Source organism: Vidua chalybeata, chromosome Z (assembly GCF_026979565.1).
Source record: "Vidua chalybeata isolate OUT-0048 chromosome Z, bVidCha1 merged haplotype, whole genome shotgun sequence".
Classification (NCBI taxonomy): Eukaryota; Metazoa; Chordata; class Aves; order Passeriformes; family Viduidae; genus Vidua; species Vidua chalybeata.
The window spans coordinates 31,137,249-31,160,758 of record NC_071570.1 but is presented as its reverse complement, the minus strand read 5'-3'; the positions used below and the strand labels follow the sequence as shown (position 1 = coordinate 31,160,758).

At 38.7% G+C, this 23,510-nt stretch overlaps 1 protein-coding gene across 5 annotated transcripts in view; it reads left to right on the top strand.

Moving 5' to 3' along the window:
- ZSWIM6 (zinc finger SWIM-type containing 6) overlaps nt 1-16,800 on the top strand; it is a 108,036-nt gene extending 91,236 nt beyond the window's left edge. For all 5 annotated transcript variants that reach the window (XM_053969046.1, XM_053969047.1, XM_053969048.1 and 2 more), the window contains exons 9-14: nt 943-1,203; nt 5,022-5,157; nt 9,675-9,832; nt 10,359-10,522; nt 12,299-12,380; nt 14,191-16,800. In XM_053969046.1, coding sequence (XP_053825021.1) covers nt 943-1,203; nt 5,022-5,157; nt 9,675-9,832; nt 10,359-10,522; nt 12,299-12,380; nt 14,191-15,053 — 1,664 coding nt within the window. In that variant the 3' untranslated portion in view covers nt 15,054-16,800. The remainder of the gene's footprint in view (nt 1-942; nt 1,204-5,021; nt 5,158-9,674; nt 9,833-10,358; nt 10,523-12,298; nt 12,381-14,190) is intronic.
- The last annotated feature ends 6,710 nt before the right edge of the window (nt 16,801-23,510 follow it).

Genomic DNA, 23,510 nt, shown 5'->3' with positions numbered 1-23,510 from the left:
AGTAAATCTCTACTCTCTTACCCACCAGTTCTGGAAAACATTTCAATTAAAAAATTTGGAAATCAGATTCTCTGCTGTTACTAAAAAACCAAAGCAACCCCATGAAATAAAAATATTGTGTGCTGAAAAGTAGCTTCCTGTTGTACACATGCAATCTTCCAAGTGCATTCAGCCTTTCCATTTTTGCAGTTGCCCTTCTCCTTACATCTGACAACTACAACTTTTTGTTCCCAAATTAGACTGTAAAATACTACAAGCTGAAATAGCATTTTGTCATATGTTGTGTTTGTGAAGTGCCAAATGAATTGATAGCACTCTTTAAAACAGTTTATGGCTTGGCCTGTGTGGGATTTGCTTGTAATTGTTACTAAAAATAGGACTTCTAATGTTAACAATATGCATTTTTATCATGAGCACAAGTGCAACAAATTAAAAGCTTGAAAAGAGTGCTAGCAAACAGAGCATATATTAAAGGTGAGGAGTTCCTGGGTCCTGGGCCTATTGTATTTGCACAATTCCAATAACTTCAGCTGACATCTACATAGGTGTAAAAGCACTTTTCCCTTCCTCTTGTGCATCAGGGCTTTAAGGAAATATAGAAATGGGTAGGGAAAGAAATTGGAATGGATCTTGCAATTTTGGCCTCATTAACACAAAGCTGGAGGAGCTGCCTTTTTTTAAATTTTGTGGTTTAAAAATGAAAACCTTTATTTTTACTTGAGTGGATTATTTAAAACCAATTTATTTTTGTGTATTTCTGCTATATGGAATCAGATTACATATTTTAGATTGGAGTGTTGTATTTTGAGACTAGCTAATAATTTAAATAATTCTGAAATAGTAATACTAATGGTGGAAGCTTTTGTATATGTGGCATTGTAGGCAGATTATGGGTTAAAATGGTTTGCTGAAGTGTTTTCCTTTCTGTGTCACCCTTTACAGAAAACCTGGGGCAATGCAAATCTCTGGAGTACCAGCACCTGCCTGCACACAAGTTCCTAGAAGAAGGGGAATCTCACTTAACGCTGGCTGTGGAAGTAGCGTTGATAGGGCTGGGACAGCAGCGAATAATGCCAGATGGCTTGTATGCACAAGAGAAGGTTTGTCGAAATGAGGAGCAGCTCATTTCTAAGCTACAAGAAATTGAATTGGATGATACTCTGGTGAAGATTTTTCGAAAACAAGCAGTCTTCCTATTAGAAGGTAGCTGAATATAGATGCTAACTGCTTCTCTAAACTGTCTCCACTGACACAAATCAGTGGAGAACTAGTGTTCCTGTAGAACCTGCCTTACATCCTTCAGATGGTTTTTTTTTGCTTAGAACTCCATGAAAGTTTTTATCAAATCTCATACGAAAATTGCCATACTTCAGATAGCACGTGACTGCAGAGATAAGGCATATACTGACCTATAAACATTTTATTTTAATTTTGAATACACTTTGTTCTTTACATTTGTTGCATGTCATAATCTCAAAAACCTGATTATACACTCCAGGCTAATTATTATATAATACAGACATCAGTTATCAACAGTTCCCAGATACCAAAATTCCAGATACCAAGTATTCTTTGTATTTTGCGAAAGGAGCTATACTGGCAGCTTTTTAAATGCATGAAGATTTTGACCACTGTGCCAAAGTGAAGAGCTTGGAAAATTCACATATAATTTCTGAGGCAGAAATGCAGCATTTTATTTGTGAAAATAAAGAAGATTACCTGCCTTTGAAGTTTATTTCATAGGTGGAAATTAAAGTATTTGGTCAAATATTGTGGCTTCAGGTCTGGTCTTGTGCCTAAGTTATGACCATGATACACAATTTGTGTTTCAGAATTAGGCAGCATTGAAATAACTTCTGTACATGGAAGTGCATACTTTTGCCTTAACTTTGAAAAAGCCTTGACATGTAGCACTTAAGCATCATGTTCAGAGAGTGATGACATGGGTTCCAAGGCTGTCTTTCTTGTTTTTGTTCTTTTTGAATGGAAGAAAAAACTTCCAGGGGAAAAAAATAGCCAAAGGCATAATGCAGGTTTTTGAAGGCTAGGTGGGACACCCAGCTTTTGAGTGCATGCACATGGCTTGAAGGCGAGTGTGGTACTGTCCTAGGTAAGTTGAGAGATGGTTGCACAACAGTCAGATTTTACTCTATTTTTGTGACATGTTAGTCTTTTAAAACTTTGTTTTTTGTGGAAGAGGTACAATATGTTGCTTAGGGTTCCCAGCTTTAAGTCACTGTTTTTGCCTAGATTTGAAACTGCACAGAAGCTGCAACACAGGGAAAGTTTCCATCATGGTGTGTCTGTACTGCTGCTTTATGGCCTTTGGACAAGAAAAGCTACTGTCTTGATCTAGCTATTAGCATACAGGATTCCTCTGCATTATAAAATCAGTTTGCCACATCTCTTTACTGGTAAGGATGCTTTATGAGGAAAGGGCAGGATTTTTCTGACATACTCTCTGATAATTCAGTTTACTACTTTATCACTGAATATTTTCTTAGAGTAGTAAAGAATTGATCACAGCAGGAACTCTGCTAATAAAACTATCTAAAAAATTGCCGTTGTGAGCAATATGCGGCAGTTGTCTTGCGTTAGTGTGTGATGAGAAAGCTGGCTTTTCTGCAGTAGTTTCAGTTTGCTCCACGTTAGGCAGAAACTGCCAGTTTACATGGAGGAAAAGCTATGCAGTGATTTAAGGTGCTGATCATACCAACTGTGAGTTTTTAGCTGAAATTTGGTAGATACAATAAAGAAGACTTAATCCAATATTAAGCTAATTTCTCTGCTGTTAATGCAGATTAATGCATGCTGTGTGTAGCTACCATTTGAGTGTGTGGGAAAGCAGAACATAAGACTTTTGCAAGAACTTAAAATTTTTTGCTTAACTGCTAAGTTAATGGCAAAATATATTTTCATATAAATTCTTTGTCATGTGTTCATTGTGTCCTGACTGAGTTTCTAACTGGAACACCAACTGGCAAACATACATGAAATGGCTTCTTTCATTCAAGCAATGCCAGCTAGATTTGAATGGCTTTCAACTTCATTTCAAATGGTTATGAGACACACTGTCACCTATTAAATCTTCTTTGACATTTCCTTTGCAATCAGCCCTGGTCTTTAGAAATGTCCACCTATGGAGCTCAGAATATTTTCATGCCTAGTGATTTCTATCCTTGCACGTTGTGCTAAGGCGGCAGTCAAAAACATTGCTGAAACAAAAGTGCATTCACACAGCTGGCCATCCATCCATCCATCCATCCATCCATCCATCCATCCATCCATCCTTTCAATTGTGATTGGTTGGAGTCTTTGTAGAAGTAGTAGTAGCTTCTGGGACTGCTGAGTGCTATCTGTGCAATAATTGTCCAGTAATATTTAATACAAGATTCTTATTCTGTATCTTGCAGCATTTAATGCCTGAACCTCTTGTCACTGAAGTCAGAAACTGTTTGACATAGTTTTCCTATTAACAGGAATAACAGTCTTAAGTGTGCAGGAAAAAGTGTAGAAATAGGGTTCATATGCACTGTGAACATTTGAAACTCCACAAGTAAATAGTTGCTTTTAACTTTGTTGTTGTCTATCGTGATGCTGCTGTTATCAATTGAAATCTAATTGAACCTTACTGAGAGAGAAAAATCCATTGCCCCAATAATAGGGATAGTTTTCACATAAATAAAATAGAATTTCTAAAATTATGTGGGTATACTGGACTAACAGCCAGCTTTGGTGCACGATGTGGCCTTGTGTTCATCATCATAGAATAGTTAAGGTTGGACGAGACTAATAGTATGGTTGAGTCCAGCCATTAAGACAGCCACCACTATCTTCACCACTAAACCGTGTTCCTAAGTGACACATCCACACTTAATTTGAACACTTTCAATGATAGCTGCCCTGGGCAGCCTATTCCAATGCCTGACCATCCTTTCAGTTAAGTTTTTCCTGATATGCAGTCTAAACCTTGCCTGGCACAATCTGAAGCCATTTCCTTTCATCCTGTCTCTGGTTGTCAGGGGCTTCTCAGGCAGGGGTGGAGAATCATAAGGTCTCCCCTGAGCCTCCTTTTCTCCAGGATAAACACCCCCAGCTCCCTCAGCTATTTCTCAGGACTTGTGCTCCAGACCCTGCCCCAGCTCCACTGCCCTTCTCTGGACTCACTTCAGCACCTCAGTGTCTTTCTTGCAGTGATGGACCAGAGCTGGACACAGCACTGGAGGTGTGGCTTCACCAGTGCCCAGCGCAGGGGGACAATCCCTGCCCTGCTCCTGCTGATCCAAGCTAGGATGCCATTGGCCTCCTTCACCACCTGGGTACACCCTGACTCATGTCACCAGCACCCTGAGGTCCTTTTCCACTGAGCAGCTTTCCAGTTACTCTGTTCCCAGCCTGTGGAGCTGCCTGGGGTTGTTGTAACCCAAGGGTAGGACCTGGTACTTGAGTCATGACTGCATTCAGACCAAAGGGTTATTTAAATGCCAATGTCAGGTGAGACATTTGAGGGCTCAGGTCTGCTGTGGTGATTAGTCATTTCAATTAAAGATGCACATTTTTCTATGGTCATCATTCTTTTTTTACTGGTGAATTTGTGATGAAGCAGTGGCACACTGACAGAACGCATGGGCATTGATGTACATAATATAACTCTCTGGAGGCTGAGCTAGGATTATGACTTTCTACTTTTGCATACCAGGCTTGCTGAATGAGTCCCATTAAGTATGGTAATCATTCTGTCATTCTTATAAGCACTGGCAGTGTGCTTAGTATTATACAATTTGCAGTGCGTCTTGTTTTCCAAATAATACATGGTATTTAATATAACTGTAATACATTGTGTATATATGATGTGTTATCTATTTCACTGAAAATAGCAATGTAACTTCACCTTTTGTGAAGGTGAAGCAGGAGTCTTTGAATACCACTTCTAGCTAAAGGTGTATTGAATGCTTTTAAAGGTTCAGAAGTTGGGGTCTAGCAGTTTGTAAAGACTGACATTCTGTTTCTCTTTCCTGCAGGTGGACCATATAGTGGCTTAGGTGAAGTCATCCATCGAGAGAGTGTTCCAATGCACACATTTGCCAAGTATCTCTTCACCTCTCTCCTACCTCATGATGCTGAATTGGCATACAAAACTGCACTGAGAGCCATGCGGTACGTATTCATGAGTCGTCTAAAAAGAGCACGAGTAGTAGATGTGGAAAGGCAGGAAAGGTTTGGTAATCAAGACCTACTCTCTCTTTCTAAAATATACATTCTTCCATTCAAGGAGTCAAGGAGGTGCTGTTTTGGTTCTGTCATCTATAAAAGTAAATGGTATTTGTAGTTACTATATTATAATAATTTATAAGTGTCCAATTAGTGTTTATTTAGGCTTGGAAAACAGGATTTTCTGTTTCAGATACTTCTAGAATCCCACACGTGTGGCACAATATTTTGTGTTATAAAGCCACTTTAGCATATGGATTCTCCCACCCCTGTGGTTGTGTGTGCATGATATTGGTAATGAAATAAGGAAAGAGGTATTTTATCGTAAGTCTCGGGATTGTTTGCTGCTTAGTCTGCTCAGCTGGACAATTTGTTCGTCTTCTTTATAAATTGACTCTCAACAATAGATTTGAGAGTCTAGGCCTGTGGTCAGAGCCTGTGCATTTTTTTAGTGCTTCATAACATCTTAGCCTCTTCTGGGTGAATGTTGGGATCTAAATGTGGTACATCCAATGACAGCAAAATGTCTGGTTTACATCCTATTTGTCTTTAGTAATCAGGAAAAATATTATTCTCAGGCAGTGTTCAGTGTGTGCTGTCTCAGGACAGGTCAGATTGGTAATGGTATCTAAAAAAAGACTTCTGAATGAGTTTTCAAGGACCTAAATGATCAGTGATAAAACTGTTGTCCACATAGAATGCAGGGAAGAAAGTGGTCCCATCTGGATTGTCTGCTCACTATCAAGAACCTAGTAGTTGATGGTTGGCAAAGAATAGCCACAGCTGAATACTAAGAGCAGTCAAGTCTTAGATTATAAAAAAGAAAAAAATGTTGAGTTTTCCTGGTCATTATCACCAAGATTGATTGCACAGTGATGGAAGGATGACCTGTCCACATGAAGAGTATTTAGCTTCATCAAACAGGTTGTGTGTGTACAGTCAGGAGGTGTTTATTCTGGAGCTACTCTCTCCAAAAAGCTAAAGAGAGTGAAAATAATTCCGGTGTTTGAAGGACTAAATGGGAGGCCCTGCATAAGAGCAAAATATAGCTGTCATTTTAAGCCAAAGGTCTGCTTAGCCTGTTGGATATTTTTCTGCCTCCTAGAAAGTCTAGTAATGGATGTTATGGGAAGAGTCTAAAAATGTGAAAGAGTGACCATGCATACTTGCTGGTTACAATTAGCATTTTAGGAAATAGATTGAGAAGATAAAAGTCCATTATTGGTGAACTATTGAGAACATTCAGATGGGTGATCAGAAAGTCTGGGCAACTTAAGTTTGCTAGTCTTCTTTTGTCTCAGGGTAAGTACATGAATTACTGATTTTATCAGAACAGGGAGATAGTACAAAATTTGGTACGTGGGGGTTTTTTGGTTGGTTTTGTTTTGGTTTGTTGTTTGTTGTTTCTTTGGTTGGTTTGGTGTGTTTGGTTTTGTCTTTTTGCTAAAGAAAAAAAGTTAATTCTTTTATAAAACATACTTGTCTTGTATTTACTTTCAGTTACTACCTTAAATTATTTCTCAAGAGGTATGATTTCTCTGAGAGTTTGTATGGATTTTTCCTCCTTAAACTAAGCTATTGAAATGATGCTCCAAGGCTGGAGTAGTCATCCATCAGCAGCTTTCCTGACTGCCTCAGTGAACATGAAGTCAATATGCAGTTTCATTTGAACAAGGATTTGAAACCAGTCAAAACTGAAAACTCTTTTGGAAGTTTCCTTTCTCAACTAGAAAAACAAACAAGACACTGAAAGATCCAAATTATGAAATCTCCAGTTAGTCTTGGGTAGCTCCAGCCCTCAACTGCTATAAAGCTGTCATCTCAACCAAAGAAATTACTTCTTAAATAGACCAGCATAAGAAAGAATTGTTTTTTTGTTTCCATCTGGTAAAATCACAGGAGATGTGAGTGCAATCAGGGCTGTTTTCCCTCCATAGCTATTTTTTTCTTCGCTTTATAAGACAGATGAAGGTTCAGCCCTAGATAGTAATCTTTCTTTTTGTAGTTTGATATTTGGCACTCTTCAGAAATGTGGACTGCTGTCTTGAAGGGTTGTGATGGCAGATTTAGATGCTTTCTATTCTGTGTCTGTCTGCATTCATCTGCACTTCTTAAATTCTCCTGAAGAAGGATGATTATTCTTTCCATTCACACCAGAATGTTAGTTCAGTTAATAAAGGACTCCCAATACAAACCAAATGAAAAAGTAATGTAATACTGCCTTGAGGAGACAAGAATAAAGCAAATATGAAGACTGAATGTCTGTCTCATGGCTGAGAAGTTGAATGGGTCAGAAGATGAAAATTTGAGCATCTTGTCTTCCATGGGAGAGAGGAAGTGGCTGTGGCAAGGACAGAAATGCCATGTGGAAGTTAGTAAAGGTGCTGCATGGAAATCGCTACAGCTGCTCATTCTTTTAGAAGTGAAGCATACTTCTTTACTCACATTTGTTAAAGAATTTAATTTCCCAAGATCCCAGGTAGTTGCTCTTCAGATAGAAGTGTTCAGTGTCAGTCTGCATACAAGTCTACATGGATCAATTACCCATGGCAGCTCAGGAGTATTTAACCCATCTGTATTCAAAAATATCTGTTGCTGTTTAATTTTTTGAGTCCTATTTGAGTGTATGGAACACTTATTATGAAATAAATGGAAACTGAGACCAGAAAGCCATTCATGTATGCATCTCAGGTCCGCAAGGACAGGGTTGTGCAGTCCTTGATGGTCACTTGTATCTAGTTTTCTGCTTGCAGCACTGAAACATATGGAGCATAGCCTTGGAGAACGTGGATCTGCAGTTGACTGCTCACTTGGAATCTGAGCTTGAATGTTTGGCTTAGTTTGGTTTGATTCCTTGTTAAGCCTGAATTTCAGCCAGGCTTTGGGACCAGACTTTAATGGTGATGTTTATTCACAAGGTAGCTTTGCTAAAACCTAACTAAATAATTGATGTTTCAAAGAAAAAAAAAAAAAAAACAAAAAAAAAAAAACCAAAAAAAGAGTGCTAAATCTACTTCTGCTTTTCTGGTGTTCCCTAACCTTGCCAAAATTGTGTGCAAGCCACCAGTTCACAACAGTACATCTTTTCACAGCAAAAGAGCACAGAAGCTGGCAGTGAAATTCAAAGTGACAAAAGATTTCTCCAAAACAGCCTTTCTTTCATGCTTTTTGTCTGTTTACTCATAACCTACTATTCCCTTTCTTAATTTAATAGTTAGGATATTTTCTGTTCATTGAAGCTATCTTATAATGCACCTCTGCAATCTCACTCTATGCTTGGAAAAAATCAGCTTTAGAATATGTTTATGAAGAGAGATATCTTTGTGCTGCTGGAGAATAGATTTGACTTGATGCAAGGGGTTTTTTTTCCTATTTTCATGCATTTGCATGTGTGTGATAGTTATTTGGGTGCTGTGTTGTATTTTTATGTGCCTGCTAGTTGCCTTTCCATATATTCAGAATTACCTTTCTCAATGAATTTTTATTATACTGTATTATTATTTTACTAATATATCATATGCTTCAGGAATCTAAAAAAACCTGATGGAACTCAAATCCATCTTAATGCAAAAAAAAAAAACAAACATACTCCACAGCCGCTTACAGAACTTAGATATTTATTTAAATACAAGAAATTGTAACTTATATTTAAATGGGCTTATTATATAAGAAACAGTCTATCACAAAAACACAATGCATTGGTTTTTCAATGTTCGGTAGTTGCAGTTTTGTCTCTTTGCAGGACAAAAGAGATGCGACTTCCTTGATCCTCACAGATCACTTCCTTCTAGAAAATCACAAGTGTATGAAAGCTGGTAGAAACAGACCTCAGATACTAAGAGACATCAAGAAGCTAAGCACTGGAAAAGCTTTTCTTCTGCATACGGCCTTATTACTATTTCTTTAACCGTTCATATGCTGAAACTATGCTTAACTGTATTGAAAAAAAAGCCTATTTTTGTTCACTTCTACTTTTTGTACTGATATTTATAGAGCAGCAGATGTACTGTCAGTATTTAGTGTATTGCAAGGGCAGTAAGGTTAAATCTTTGCTGTGGGCTGTCATTTGGATTGTCATAGTCAACAACACATTAATTTGAATTTTTTAAGTATGAATGCTCCTTGTTGGGTAAGATTATTATTTACTGATGAGTACTTGATGAGAAAATGGAGTCTGAAAGTCATATTAAAGGAAACTTCTCTATCACTGCTGTTTGGGACCCTAACATCTGATTAGGGTACATTATAAAATACCGGTAGGTTAAAAACGCCTATTGATATAGGAAAGTTTGGCAAATGAACTTTTGATATTCCCCAAGAGAAGTGGTTTTCCATTTTTTTTTTCTTTTCTGAAACTGAAAAAGCATATTTTATGGACAATACCAAGTATTCTTGCACCTTTAGCTTATGAGCAACCAAATGTAGTAGTGATTTAATGAAAGAGGATTTCTTTCTTATTTCAGGTTGCTGGTACTGGAATCCACAGCTCCTTCAGGAGACCTGTCCCGCCCTCACCACATTGCATCTGTTGTTCCAAACCGGTATCCCCGTTGGTTCACCCTAAGTCATATCGAATCCCAGCAGTGTGAGCTGGCATCAACCATGCTAACAGCAGCCAAAGGTACATTGCTCTCAGTTATGTACTCAACTAAATGTGTGCTTTTAATATTGCATAGATAAACAGATCATAAAACTCATGCTTAGGAGTCCAGGTCATAGTCTGGCAGTAGTTTGAAATGGGCATAACAAACCAAACTGGCTTAAATCTGTCATGTAATTTTCTAGAAAAGTAGTTAATTTAGTTAGCTGGTAGCTAGATGAGCTTGGTATGAGGCTGATGAGACACCTTTTTATTCTCCTGACACATGACATTGACTATGAGACACAAAAGTGGACAAGTCAGTTCTAAAATTCACAAATCAGAGTGACTTTTGGCCCTGCACTGTGCTAACACCTTCAGACAGATCAGTTTGTGGTCTCTTAAATCTTTCATTCATACACAATTTAATTATTGAAGGTTTCCAAAAATAGAGTGTGTGTAATTGAAACATCATACTATTGCATAGCAATGTCAGGCTCAGTTATAATGGATCTCTGGGTGTTTTGGGAGCTTATTCCATTTTGGTAATTCTGTTTACACCTTGCAGGTGATGTTCGGAGACTAGAAACAGTGTTAGAATCCATCCAGAAAAATATCCACTCCTCATCACACATCTTCAAACTTGCCCAGGATGCATTTAAAATAGCAACACTCATGGACAGCTTGCCAGATATAACTCTTCTGAAAGTTTCTCTGGAGTTGGGCCTTCAGGTATTTCCCTTATTTTTTGTTATTATAGTAGAAGAAAGAAATTTGATGCAGTGTTGGTGCACGTAGCTTTTAAGCGCAGGACAGGATACTGTCTTTGGGCTCTATCTGGACTTGGTTTTAAGTTCTGTTTTCTAGTACAAAGCTTAATGTATTGGTAAACACAGACCAAGAATCTGCAAAGTCCCTTTGTGCCATTCAAGTGGAAGGTAGAGCTGGCATTTGTTGGCTGCACTCTTCTGTTCAGGGGTGAGAGAGGACCAGTGTGGTGGGTTCAGGATTATATTTAGGACTGGCTAGAAAGTAAAATTACTCTGCTTGCTGGAAATGCACTGTATTTTTCGCGTGGTCTTCAGGGGTTTTTTCCTTTTCTTTCTCTTCCTTTCCCCTAAATGAGAACTGGTACATGCTTGTTGAAAGCCAAGGTCAACCATAATGACTGGTTGCTAAGGCAGAGCATGTTGACAACAGCCCTCTCACTTCCATCAACATCCTGTACTCCACAAGCTGTGGTATAGTTAGATGCATCTGAGGGTGCTTGAGGTGTACAAGTACTGCATATCAGTTTTCAGGCTCTGACGAGAGACTTTGCAAGCTAAAAGGAGACAGCCAAAGCTGACACTTTTGAATCTTAGAGTTTAAGCAGTTCATTTCAACAAAAGCAAATATCTTCATCCCTCTTTAGGGAATTCTTAAAAAAAAACCATGCAAAGATCAGAAAACCATTTATTACTTTGCTTCAGTAAATAAAGCTCCAAAGACTTCTGGGGAAAGGATATTTTCCCAATTGCTTCTTATGCTGAAGAAAGGTACTGAAATCTTTAATCAAAAAGATGAGGGTTCTGTATGCTTTTTTAGGCTTTCATATTTCCATGGTGACTGTGGAAATCTGTTTCATTTGCCTTAAATGTTTATGTGAGAGAGAGAAAAGTCCTTAAAATTGACCTGTGTGTCACACCAAGCTTTCACCAAGTATCATTAGAAGGAAACAGCACACTTTGGGTATTCGTGTATTCATGGATACTCTCTTGTGGCTGACAGTGTCATCAGAATGTCTTCAGCGCGGTCTAGTGAAAGTTGTGTCACAAACCCAACAAACTGGAACTGTTGTAAAATTTGCCCACTGTTCTGTTCCAAGCTTACTAAAGGTGTTTTAAGAATCTTAAAGATTTGTTTTCCAGAAGGAAGGTGCATAGCAGTGTAATTCCCACCAATTCCCAGCTGTGTAGTTTCTTACAGTAAGGCTTTCCCTGCAAGAAACAGTCTCAGCGCTGTCTTTAGTGGCCTATATATGATTCCCCCTTCTTTTCTCCTCAACTTAATTGTAATTTGGTTGTCTGTGTTCAGTGTCTAGTATCTGACTACTTAAAATAATTAAATGCCCTGGAATATCACACGATGATTGCTGGTATACTTGTGCATAGAAGGAGGAGATGTTACATAATTTCAATAATTGGTTATTGATTGTTGGTTGTTGTTGTCTGGGAGAAGGTTTTTCTATGGGATAGCGTTTTTTCTTGCCCTCAGATAAAACAGCCTTTGTCCTCTATCCCTGAAGGATCTGCAGGTGGAATTACTGTCTGCATGCTGTTCAAAAATACTCAAACAGTGTTTTTCAAATTGTTTGACATATCAGCTGAAAAAGAGGAAATGGAATGGAGAGGGCAAGAGGCTGCCATTTTTAACTCTAGTATGTTTAAGTACTTCAAAATTGCTATCTGTTTGTCTATAGCCTTGGTTTGCTATTTAATTTTTATTTTGTTTGTGTTCTTTTAACAGGTGATGCGGATGACGCTGTCAACGCTGAATTGGCGACGGCGGGAAATGGTGAGGTGGTTGGTAACATGTGCAACAGAAGTAGGTATGTTCTGAAATGTTTCTCATTGTCAGCTACTCTTACAAGGTTTGATCTTCCTTGTCAACACTCAAGTTCTGCAAATGCTTCCCACTTCATGTTCATCTCTAAAATTCCTTTGGTGAGAACACATCATGGCAGTGATTAGTGGGTGTTTTTAGGCACAAAGCAAGTGAAACAATAGTTGAGTAATGCAGTGTGACTTCTTTCCCCCATAAGGTGGAGGTGTGCATAACCTATGGGAAGCATACAGATGCAAATACTAATACTCAAAATACTCAACACAGAAGTGGGAGATCAGCGCTCTCTCAAGTAGCATGTTTGGATCATTTTAGGCTTTGCTATAGATTTCTTGCATGTCTTCTCATAGTTATGAGGCATCTCATAAACCTTCTGTGTTAAGGTTTACCATCTTCAGAATGATGATGCAGGGTCTGAAAATGAAGATGACTGCATTAAAAGCTGTATAGCTGTTATAAAAAAATCAAAAATCAGCACCAATGCTAATGGGAACAATCTAAGTACTTGTGATAATGGAGCCATTTTAATTGCCAGTAAAGGTATTTTTGGTATTTCTGAGTTGGATTGTATTGCACAGATGCTTCTTGAGTTTCAGAACTTAGGAAGATTGCTGCTGCTTATTCTCTGGATTAATTTATTTTTTGCTTTATGCTTAGCTGGTCTTATACTGGTGTCAATAGCATGGGGAAATAGAGCTTGCCTTTGTATGCTCTCTGCCAGAAAGTGGTTTGTGTCTGCAAATTTTCATGCAATCCTCTTGTTTTATTGCTTTTATATCTTTGCTGGGGTAATTTTTGCTGAGGTTATCTTACAGATATTAATGCCTGAGTATTATTTTGTGCAGCTGCATCTCAGCAGATAAAATACTAGAGTTAAAATCACTTTAAATTGGTTTACATATTCTAATATAAGTGTCCTGTAAAGAACCTAAAATGTTGTGCAAAGTACTCTTGAGACTTAATCAACACAGTAAAAAATCAATATGGTAATGCTAGGAATCTGTTTATTTAAATGAAGATACTGTGTTCTCTGGCTATGATGGTTTCCTGCAAATGAGTGATTGGGTGCATGGGAAGTATCAGAGTCCTGCAGAGAAAATGAAGACCTCTGTGTGTGGTTTAGGTGAGCTCACAAATGTGTGTAAACTGCCTCTAGCAATAAGGCACTAGAGTTAATTGTAGGTTCAATTTATGGAACCCATCAGTCAGTGTTTCCTCTGCCTGCGAAACACACTGGGAATACAGTGGCACTGAGAAATCCAATATCCAGTAGTTCATATTGCTCATTGTATTTCTTTAATAAGGATCTTGATGATCATGTACTTACAAATTTGATTGCTTTAAGGTGTGGTTTATAAGTTCTGCTAAGGTATGCCGTGGTGTTCTCTTAAGAAAGCCATTTTGCCTACTTTTCACATGAGCTGTGCCTTGAGATTCACAGTGAGAAAAGAGGTTGCAATTGCCCTGGTGTGCAAGGTGAGGGCTGCTTTTGAGTGAGATGATGAGATGAGCCAGATTTTACCCAAATTGTCTTAAGTAAAACAGCTCAGCTGTCACAACAGGAGATTAAAGCTTACCTTGCAGGCTATTTTTGCTATTTTCTGGGTTTATGTGATTGCTGCAGAGTTTGTACAGTAGTCTTAGTTTAAATGTTCTTTTCTAGCCTTGTTGTCTGTGAGCCCTTCTTGTTGGGATGTACTGGTTACCTCTTAGACTTTGTGGGAAGTATAATCTGCTGAATATCTCTGTCTGGTGGGTTCTATCGGTTGTGACTAATCCTTTCTTTCTCTCCCCAGGTGTTTACGCACTGGATAGTATCATGCAAAACTGGTTTACACTTTTCACTCCAACAGAAGCCACTAGTATTGTTGCTACAACAGTGATGTCCAACAGCACCATCGTCCGTCTGCATCTGGACTGCCATCAGCAGGAGAAGCTGGCCGGCAGTGCTAGGACACTTGCTCTACAGTGTGCCATGAAGGATCCTCAAAACTGTGCCCTTTCTGCACTGACCCTATGTGAAAAGGATCACATAGCTTTTGAGACCGCTTACCAAATCGTTCTAGATGCTGCTACAGCTGGCATGAGCTACTCGCAGCTTTTTACCATAGCACGGTACATGGAGCACCGTGGTTACCCCATGCGGGCCTACAAGCTGGCCACTTTGGCCATGACACATCTCAACCTGAGTTACAATCAGGACACACACCCTGCCATTAATGACGTTCTGTGGGCATGTGCGCTCAGCCACTCCCTTGGGAAAAATGAGCTAGCAGCTATAATACCTCTGGTGGTCAAAAGTGTCAAGTGTGCAACAGTACTGTCAGACATTTTGCGAAGGTGTACTTTGACCACTCCTGGCATGGTGGGACTTCATGGAAGGAGGAACTCTGGGAAGCTCATGTCACTGGACAAAGCCCCTTTACGGCAACTCTTGGATGCCACAATCGGAGCCTACATTAATACAACTCATTCACGTCTCACTCACATCAGCCCACGACACTATAGTGAGTTTATAGAGTTCCTCAGCAAGGCAAGAGAGACTTTCCTAATGGCTCATGATGGTCACATCCAGTTTACACAGTTTATTGACAACCTAAAACAAATCTACAAAGGCAAAAAGAAACTGATGATGCTGGTTCGTGAACGGTTTGGTTGATGAAAATGCGTGAATGGGGGACTGGGGGGGGAGGGGTGGTTTGTTTTTACTTGAGCCTGCCTTTGTATCCTTTTTAACTTAAAGAAACAAAGCCACACCGGTATTATATGTGTATAGTTATATTGAGTTTGCAAACTAAACTGTCATGTTGTGAAAGTTTGTGTGTTTAATTTTCTTTTCTTTTTTCTCTTTTGTATGAGAGAGAGAGGTTAAAAAAGGTTTGGTTTACACTGAGTATATGTTGTCAAGTGGCAAAAGCCCACATCGCTCTCCTGTTATTTCTGTATATGTTCACAGCCTCAAAAACAAATATATATTGCAATGGCTTTAAAAACCAAACAAAACACCTCCATCCTGTGATAAGTACCTCGAATGGATTCAGCTTTACTCCTTTGTAACTCATCCTTACATTTCAGCATATTTAAACAAACCAACAAATGAAATACTAATAGTTAAAAGGCTGACCACGTGGCTTTGCAGTGCTGTTCATCCAGAAGCATGGCACACAATGCTTGTGCATGTGGAAACTTAGCGACTGTCAACATACATTCTCAGGGATTTATCAAAAAAATTAAAAAAAGAATGAGAGCATTTATTGTACTGTATATATATTATAGTATATGTCTGAATATTAAAAAATATAACATTAACTAATTTATAAAAAAAATCTATGTAATGCAAAATACTTGAAGCTGCAATAGCTTGGTTTTAAACAAAAAAAGAAAAACTGTCAGAAGGACTAAAGTGCGCCTTGCTTCAGGGTTGGCTCAGGTGGTGAACTATATGCTGGGTATCTATGCAGAGCCACCTTTTGGATTGCATGGTTGGACTGATACCTATTGGGGAAAATTTTATATATATATATATTTATACAACCTGTGTATACATATATATGTATACACACATACACACATGCTTGTAACAGGCACTATCGTAAAGAGGGACAACAAAAAATAAACAGCCAGAGCAGCAAGCCTTAGCATTAAGAATACAGTATGCCAGAACTGGGGTTTGTGCCTCATAGCCTAGAAAACTTAAAGAATATCCTTTTTGACACAAAACGCAAAATGTTTTCCAAAATTATTGACATAATACGTTATGCCTTTGCAGTGAGCTAATAATAAGCTAACCTTTGTGCACAAATAACATATATATATATTATATATATATATTCTGCATAGGTATTTTGACTTTGTGCAGGACAGAAAGTTGTGTAGGTATGACTGTTCTACTTTTCAGTTTGTTTTTTGAATTTATTTTATTTTCTCTAGAATTACTCAAACAAAAGCAGCCTTCTATCTTGCCTTGTCTTAATGCTTTAAAATAACCAAACTGGAGATCTAACTACCAAACTGTTCATTATATTATTAAATACCAACTTTGGTTACAGTATAGTGTCTTTACTTTAGCTGATGGTTCTGTATCCTTGTGCTTTTTAAAGCAGTTTTTATGTTTTGGTGCAAAAGTTGTCCAGTGTCTCTTGTTCCCTTCATTAGAGAACATGCTAGAGGTATGTTTGTAGGTATTTTTGTTTAGAAAAACTATTTCATGCTCTCCATTTTATTTATTATAATAGGTAAAAAGGTTGTATTTCATCACCCATGTAAACATGCTCATGAAGTTGAAAGTAATTAAGATTTGATACACTGATATCAATTTATTTATGTAACTAAATCACTGTTTTATAAACTTGTTAATGATCAACAGTTTTTTTTGTTTTGATTAAAATTAGTTTTTTGAAAGTTGATTCTGCCTCCTTTAATGGTGTCTGTTACTGGATTTGAATTGTGTTCATAGATCATGAATGCCCATCTAACGATTTCATTGCAATGTGGTGGTATGCAATGCAACCACCAAGTCCAGGAAATAAATCTTGTGTTCCTCAAAAGTTCTGCTAAGGAATCATAGTGTTCACAGCTGCTGGTGGAAGAAGACCTGGTAAGGAGAGAAGGGGCCAAATGCTGCCTGTGTCTGAAGAGGTGTGTTCTGTACATGAAACAGTAAGCATTGGTGTACCATCCCAGTAGGATTCTGGACTGAGTCTGTGTTTCCACTCTGGGTTATTTGGGTGGCCATGAGAGTTGAGATGTGCTGTGGATGTATTCAAGGACAATTAGTCCTGTTTATCAATTGGTTTTTCTAAATTGTTTTGTGTATTTTGAGTCATGCAGCTCATTCTACACAGTGTGAAGTTTTTGCTCATCAGCTGATAGGTGATATTTCTATTTTTTGGAGCCCTTACTCCATAGGAATTGTGTGACTTTTCTAGCCCTTGGAGAATAATGGAATATGACATGATTGCAAATTGAAGAGGAGCTTTCTGCTTTACCACTATTTAATCATCTTAGGAATGTTACTTGATGTCATACTTGATCTGATAATTTTCAATTCCTTTTTTTTTAGTATTCTCAGCTGAAAAGATAATTAGTATGCAGCAAACAACTAACAGAGTAAGTACCAGTGTAAACGTGAATTCTGACAGTGAGGCTCGCGTCACTGAAGATTAAGAAGGAATAGGTCTGAATCTTTGCACAACTTATCATGTAAAATACGAGTCTTTTACCAAGTCTTGCTAACAGCTAAGATGTCCTGATCTAATGGTGCTAACATTCTGTGACATTCTGTGACTTCAATTCCTTCCAGGAATTGAATTCTTATTACATTTTTGGTTCATTACTTTGTCCTAGATGAATTATCTGTCATGGACAGTAGCACAGGAAGGAAAAGAGGAAGTATAATTTCATTTTGTAATAGGGTTTGCATGGTTGCTTTTTTATGTGGTTGTTTTAGTTGAGGTGTTTTTTTTTGTTTTTTTTTCTACTTTTACAAATAATGCCACAGTAAGGGTAATTCTGGATTATGCAGATTGTAAAATTGAAGCCTTTTTGAAGACCAGGCATTAGAATTAAATACAGTCGAGGTAGTCGTCACCTGGTTTAGACAAGCACGTCGCTGCTTCTTGCGGAACTGATGGAATTCTATTTGGTTTATTTTCTTGACGGAGTAAAATCTCTTCTGTGCCTGCACTGGTGCTGTGCAGGGCAATTCACACCACGTTACAAGCCCTCAAAGACTTAACAGAGACTTGGCCAGTCTCTCTAGTAAACATATCTCAATATGTCAAAGAAAAGCCTCAGGGCTCTTGTTAGAGGCTTTCAAAAGTCTGAAAGTCACTCTTTAATATCTCTTTAGTGTTCTGTCAAATTAATTCAAGCTTTTCCTTTCCATTTTGGTTTTGGTTTTTTTTTTTTTTTTTTTTAGCAATTCAGATTTTCATGTAAGTGGGTGTAAGTAACAAATGCAACAAAACTGGGGTGCTGCTTACATGGAAATTTTATCTTCTGAGGTGTAGTTAGAGTGAATTTGCAGTAATTTGTTTTCACTGAGATGCCATCATCGCAGTGATTTTGTAAAAATGAGGGGGTTTTTTTACTGAAAATCATACAATCTTCCATTTCTGCTTTAATAACAAAAGTTCTAGGAGTTCATTTAATTTTAATGGAGGGTATGATTTGGGAAAGTAGCAATATAGCTGATACCTTTACCTGAATTAAGAACCCTTAGATATCCTCTTGTTCTGCAGTTTTGACTAGAGATAAAGTATTCAGAGGCAAATATTTTTCCACTATTTAAATGCTTGCCCTGTGTAAAGTATGTACTTTGTGCAAGAATAAGTGGGGAAACAAGGAAGATAAACCACAAAGTGTTTTGCCAGCCCTTGCATTGCAGCAGGCAAGACTACTGAATGTGAAATGAAAAGCTTTGTAAGAATCTTAATTGGAGAGACACCAAAGTGTCAGATATATCTTTACTTGTGAGAAGAGGTTGGTGGGATCTGCCTCCTGTGGAGAAGTGTACTCTCCATACTGCACATGGGGAGGTCAATCTTGCCTTGGCTAACACCCTGGGCAGTTAGCATCAAGTGTGCTACCTACCTGTCAGCTGAAATGTTTGCAATCCATATTTATGGTGTTGTCTGTGTCCCTGCTTTTATTAAAAATAGAGAATTGTGTACTCTGAGAAAAAAAATCTGTCTTAAAAAGAAAATCACATCAGCTGCTGTATTTGCAGACAACTCCAAGGTCATAGGATCTAAGATTTCTATTAACATATATTGACTACAAAGCACAAGTTATTTCTAAAGCCAACCTTGACTGATTTCTATAGCTTTTTAGGTAGAGAGCAATAATGACTAGGAAGTACCACAATCATGAAGCCGCCCAGTGAGTCATCTTTTGCTGAGTTTTGTGACAAATGCATTTAATTGCTGGGATTTTTTTCTTCCTCTTTAGCTTTTGTCCTTTTGCATATGTAGTTTAAAGAGCTTTGTATTTGGAAAAATGTTTACATGAAAGGTGATGTACTTATGGTTTGATGATGCAAAATGAGCAACAGAGCTATTGGTAACCATGGTCCATGGTGTTGGAAGAATCTGTGGAGCAGTGAATGGGAAGGGCGAGGCTGATGCAGGGGCTGGTGAGCTCAGTAAGGCCTAAAGGAGCAGCCACATCTGACGTGCAAAATCAACACTCTCTGCCTTTTCACCACTCTGACCTTGGAATTGTTTGTCTAACCACAGGGAAGTCTTGGTTTGGTGTCTCAGACATCAAAGGCACGTCACTGTTCACAGAAGGATTCTGCAAAGTCAAAAAATGGATGAGGGTAATTAAGGACAGAGCTAAATATTCCTCTAGTGAAGCTGCTGGAATTACATCAAGGCTAATGTTGGCGGACACTTTTGAGAAGCCTGTTAGAAGAAAAAAAGTAGCAAGTACTGCCAAATTCTGCCTGGTTAGTGGGCAGGAAAAATCATTTGGGATTTGTGGCCTTCATTTCCAGACAAACTATATTGCATTAAGCAGCATAATGTTTACTTGTAACACTATAGTGCCGGGCTTTTCCAGTGCCTAGGCAACAGGCAGATGGCAACTCATCACTTTCCCAATGGTGTCCCTGAAGCCTTCTGTTGCCTCTGAAAAGGCAGGGTGTGGGACAAAGGCTGGCCTTGCTTGGGCCATCTTGCCAATATCTTGAGGAGCCCTGAGCAACACAACCAAGCCAATTTAGGAGGCCAAGGTTGCAACAGGGAAAATTACATGAAATGCTTTCCCAGCAAGATCCCATTTGTAAAACTATAAACAGCAGTTGGTCACTTAAATGAATGAAAATTCTGGGTTCTGAAGAAAACATTTCTTTTGTGCCTCTAAGTGATGCTTCAAACATGTTTAGTAGATGAGTAGATTAATTAAAAATATCCCAAATAAACACCAAAATGGAAGACACGCTAACTTGTCCCTGAAATGAGCAAATGCACTTGAAGGGGAATTTCATCACACTCATACTCTGCCTGTTGCATTTATGAACATGAAGGTGTGAAAGGCAGCTCTCACTAATACCATTGTGACAACCATCACCCCTCTCCAGGTGGGTTTAGTGGGAGAGAGGTAAGGTATTTTTAGGTGGTGTTTTCTTTTCTTAGTTTAAAACCTTTTTCTCTCTAGCCACCTGATGACTTGATTCCAGGTATGGCATAGATGCAGCATGGGAAAACTGCCTGGTAACTCAGGATGTGTTTGTTCCACCAATTCTCTGTGTCAATACAAATGTCTGACCTAGTACATACTTTTTCCTCCAGCAGCCTGCAATTTTTGCATCTTTCAGGAGGTTGTCTCCACTTCTGTCATGCTGCCAATTCTGGGGACTTTCAGTTTTGAAAAATGGGCCTCTCCAACCAGTCTTGCAAATCTGGAATCCAATTTAAAACCACTATGTGCTACAAGGCCTTTGGCTTGGCTGCTACTTAGCAATTTAGCAGGTCTTTCATATTCTTTGTCTAAATCATATAATTAGAAACTGAGAAGCCTAATAGACATGTTTGGAAATTTTAATGTGAGATGATACCAAATACTGAAAAAGAAACTTAAGCATTGCCTTATGGAGTGGTGGTTGTAGAGGGAGACTGTACTCAAGAGTTTTCATCTGCTCTGAACCTCTCAGTATTTTATGTGAAGGAAACTCCATGTGAGAAAGACTTAACTATTGCATGGTTGCTTTGGTTTCACAGCCTGCATTTTTTCAGGTATCACTATATTCTCTATATGAAATGATCCAGGACTTTTTCCATATCTCAGCATTCTTTTTTTTTTTTTTTTTTTTTTTTTTTTTCCCACCAGTCGCATGGTGTATACAATGTTATAGTGTACCAAGTAGAGTTTGTCCAGATTGGGTTTGCTTTGACTTTGTATGTAAACCTTGAGCCTAACACTGGTAAGTTACTGCCCCTCACAGGTAATTAGGGGCTGTATGTGCTATCCTCATTTGTGGAAGAAGTGGCCACTGCTCATGAGGAGGCAATATGGCACTAATCAGAGTTTGATGTCATTCATTTTGTGAGCATTTGGACTTCCTTGCACAGCAAATGCAGGCAATAAGAGCCAGAAGCTAAAAAACAAAATTTTTTAAAAGGCAATAATTCACAAGATTTGGTCTTTCATCAGAAAGAATAAAGTCAAGAAAACCATAATTACTGGCAAGAGCTTGAAGTGCATCCATCATTAAGCATATACACAGCCAAGGCACAAATTCTCCACTTTTAGAAAAGTTCAGGCAAACCAGACAGGATGATTTTGTCTTTTAGTTGCCAGTTTTTTAGTACCTGAATGGTCTGTATAAAGTTTGTGAGTTTGTGTGAGAGACCTAATTGGATGAATTAAAATGGCACGGACTCTGTTGAGCCCAGTATGAAAACACTAGTTTATGCACTTGTTTGTGCTGCTGAACTGGAGAGCAATTTGTTTCTTTCACACTTGCCACACTGGCAATCACACTGGGCTATCTCGTTGCTCACCCTGCATTACTTAAAATACATCTAGGTTATCTATTACCAGCATCAATCCCAAATTTCTGTTTTCTGGTGACAGGAAATAAAATGAAAGACATTTCTAGCATTTGGACAGGTGCTTGAGAAGTGCAGCTGGAATGAGAGCTCTGATCAGAAGCTTGAGCTTTAGTATCTGCTGAGTTCAGGACCTGAATTTGCTGCTAATTTCACAGCAGTTTTGTTTTTGCTGCCACTCAAGTGTGCACTTACAAGTGAGTGTGTTCAGGAGAGACAAATGTAGACTCACCTCATGGTGTGGGGATAATGTGCATGTGTGTATGTGGATGTCCAAGCCCTAACACGGCTATTATCCATGGGCCAAAGTTTTTCTTCAGATGTTGCAGTTGGGTGAAGCATTTGTGGAACAATGTATGGACCATCTGAGTTGGCTAGCTGATATCCATATGCATGAACATCCTGCAAGGAAGTGCTATGACCAGGTGTCCAAGACTGAGCACCAAGATGTTTCCTATTACCATCCAAGTAGCAGTTGCATCTGGACAGTTTTCCTTATCTCCTGTTAATAGGCCCATCAATGTCTTGCCACATGACTCAGAGATAACACTCTCCAGGAGCCAGTTCTGTTTAACAGGTGATTAAGAACACACCTTGTGACTCAAAATAACATCAGCCCATTGTGAGATGCTCCACCCAGGGGGAGAAGCTAGGCATTCCCACCTGGATAAATCCAGGAATTTCTAGACAGAAAGGCAGCCTTTCCACAGGTTTCCGAGAAGACACAGCAACCACATCTGCCACTCCAAGAAGACTGCAGCCACTCCAATTTGGACTGCTACCAGCACGCTGGCCAAAGCGGGTGTCAAGTTGTATTCTGACTTTGTCAGTGGTCTTCCTTTTGTATCATTGCATGTATTTTTGTCTTATTTTTTTCCCCTTTTCCCAATAAATTGTATTTCTGACTTGGAGTCTCTCACTGGTTTTGCTTTCAAACCAGAACACCAGGCCAGAAGACAGCAAGGGGAACAAAAAAATGAGTCAACATGTTTGTTTCTGTCCTTAAGTCCATATCTTGATAAGCCGTGGGCACAGGTAGCCCTGGAGAGAATGGTCTTCCTATCTTTTCTTATCTTCTTTCCTATCCTTTCACTACTACTCATTGTTTCTCTGCTGTACAAATGGTGGTAAGATTCAGGCAGCAGGTTGAGCTACTCCCTATGTTGGGTCCTCCCAACATAGCCTGACTGACTGCTGCCTTTTTTTGGAGTCAACGCTTTTCTGTGCAGCTCTTGGCTTTCTGCAGATGTTGCAACTTGCCAGCAGTTCTGGCAAGTTTCTGTAGGTAAGAATTGGGAATAATTAAAATACTTATTGAATTGCAACACTCTGGATTTGTGGTTAAATTCAGAAAGCATAGAGTTTTGGAATTTCGCTGCAAAGAATATTCCTTGCCTAGTGCAATGCATCCTTGATGTCTGGCTTTTCTAAACAGTCGTGGTTGTCAGCTTGCTACATTTATGTAATGTTCAGCAGCATAACTGCAGAGCCCCTTTAATGTTGCAGAAAGCACATACAAGACACAGATCTCTGGAAGCTGTAATTCAAGAATACTAAATACA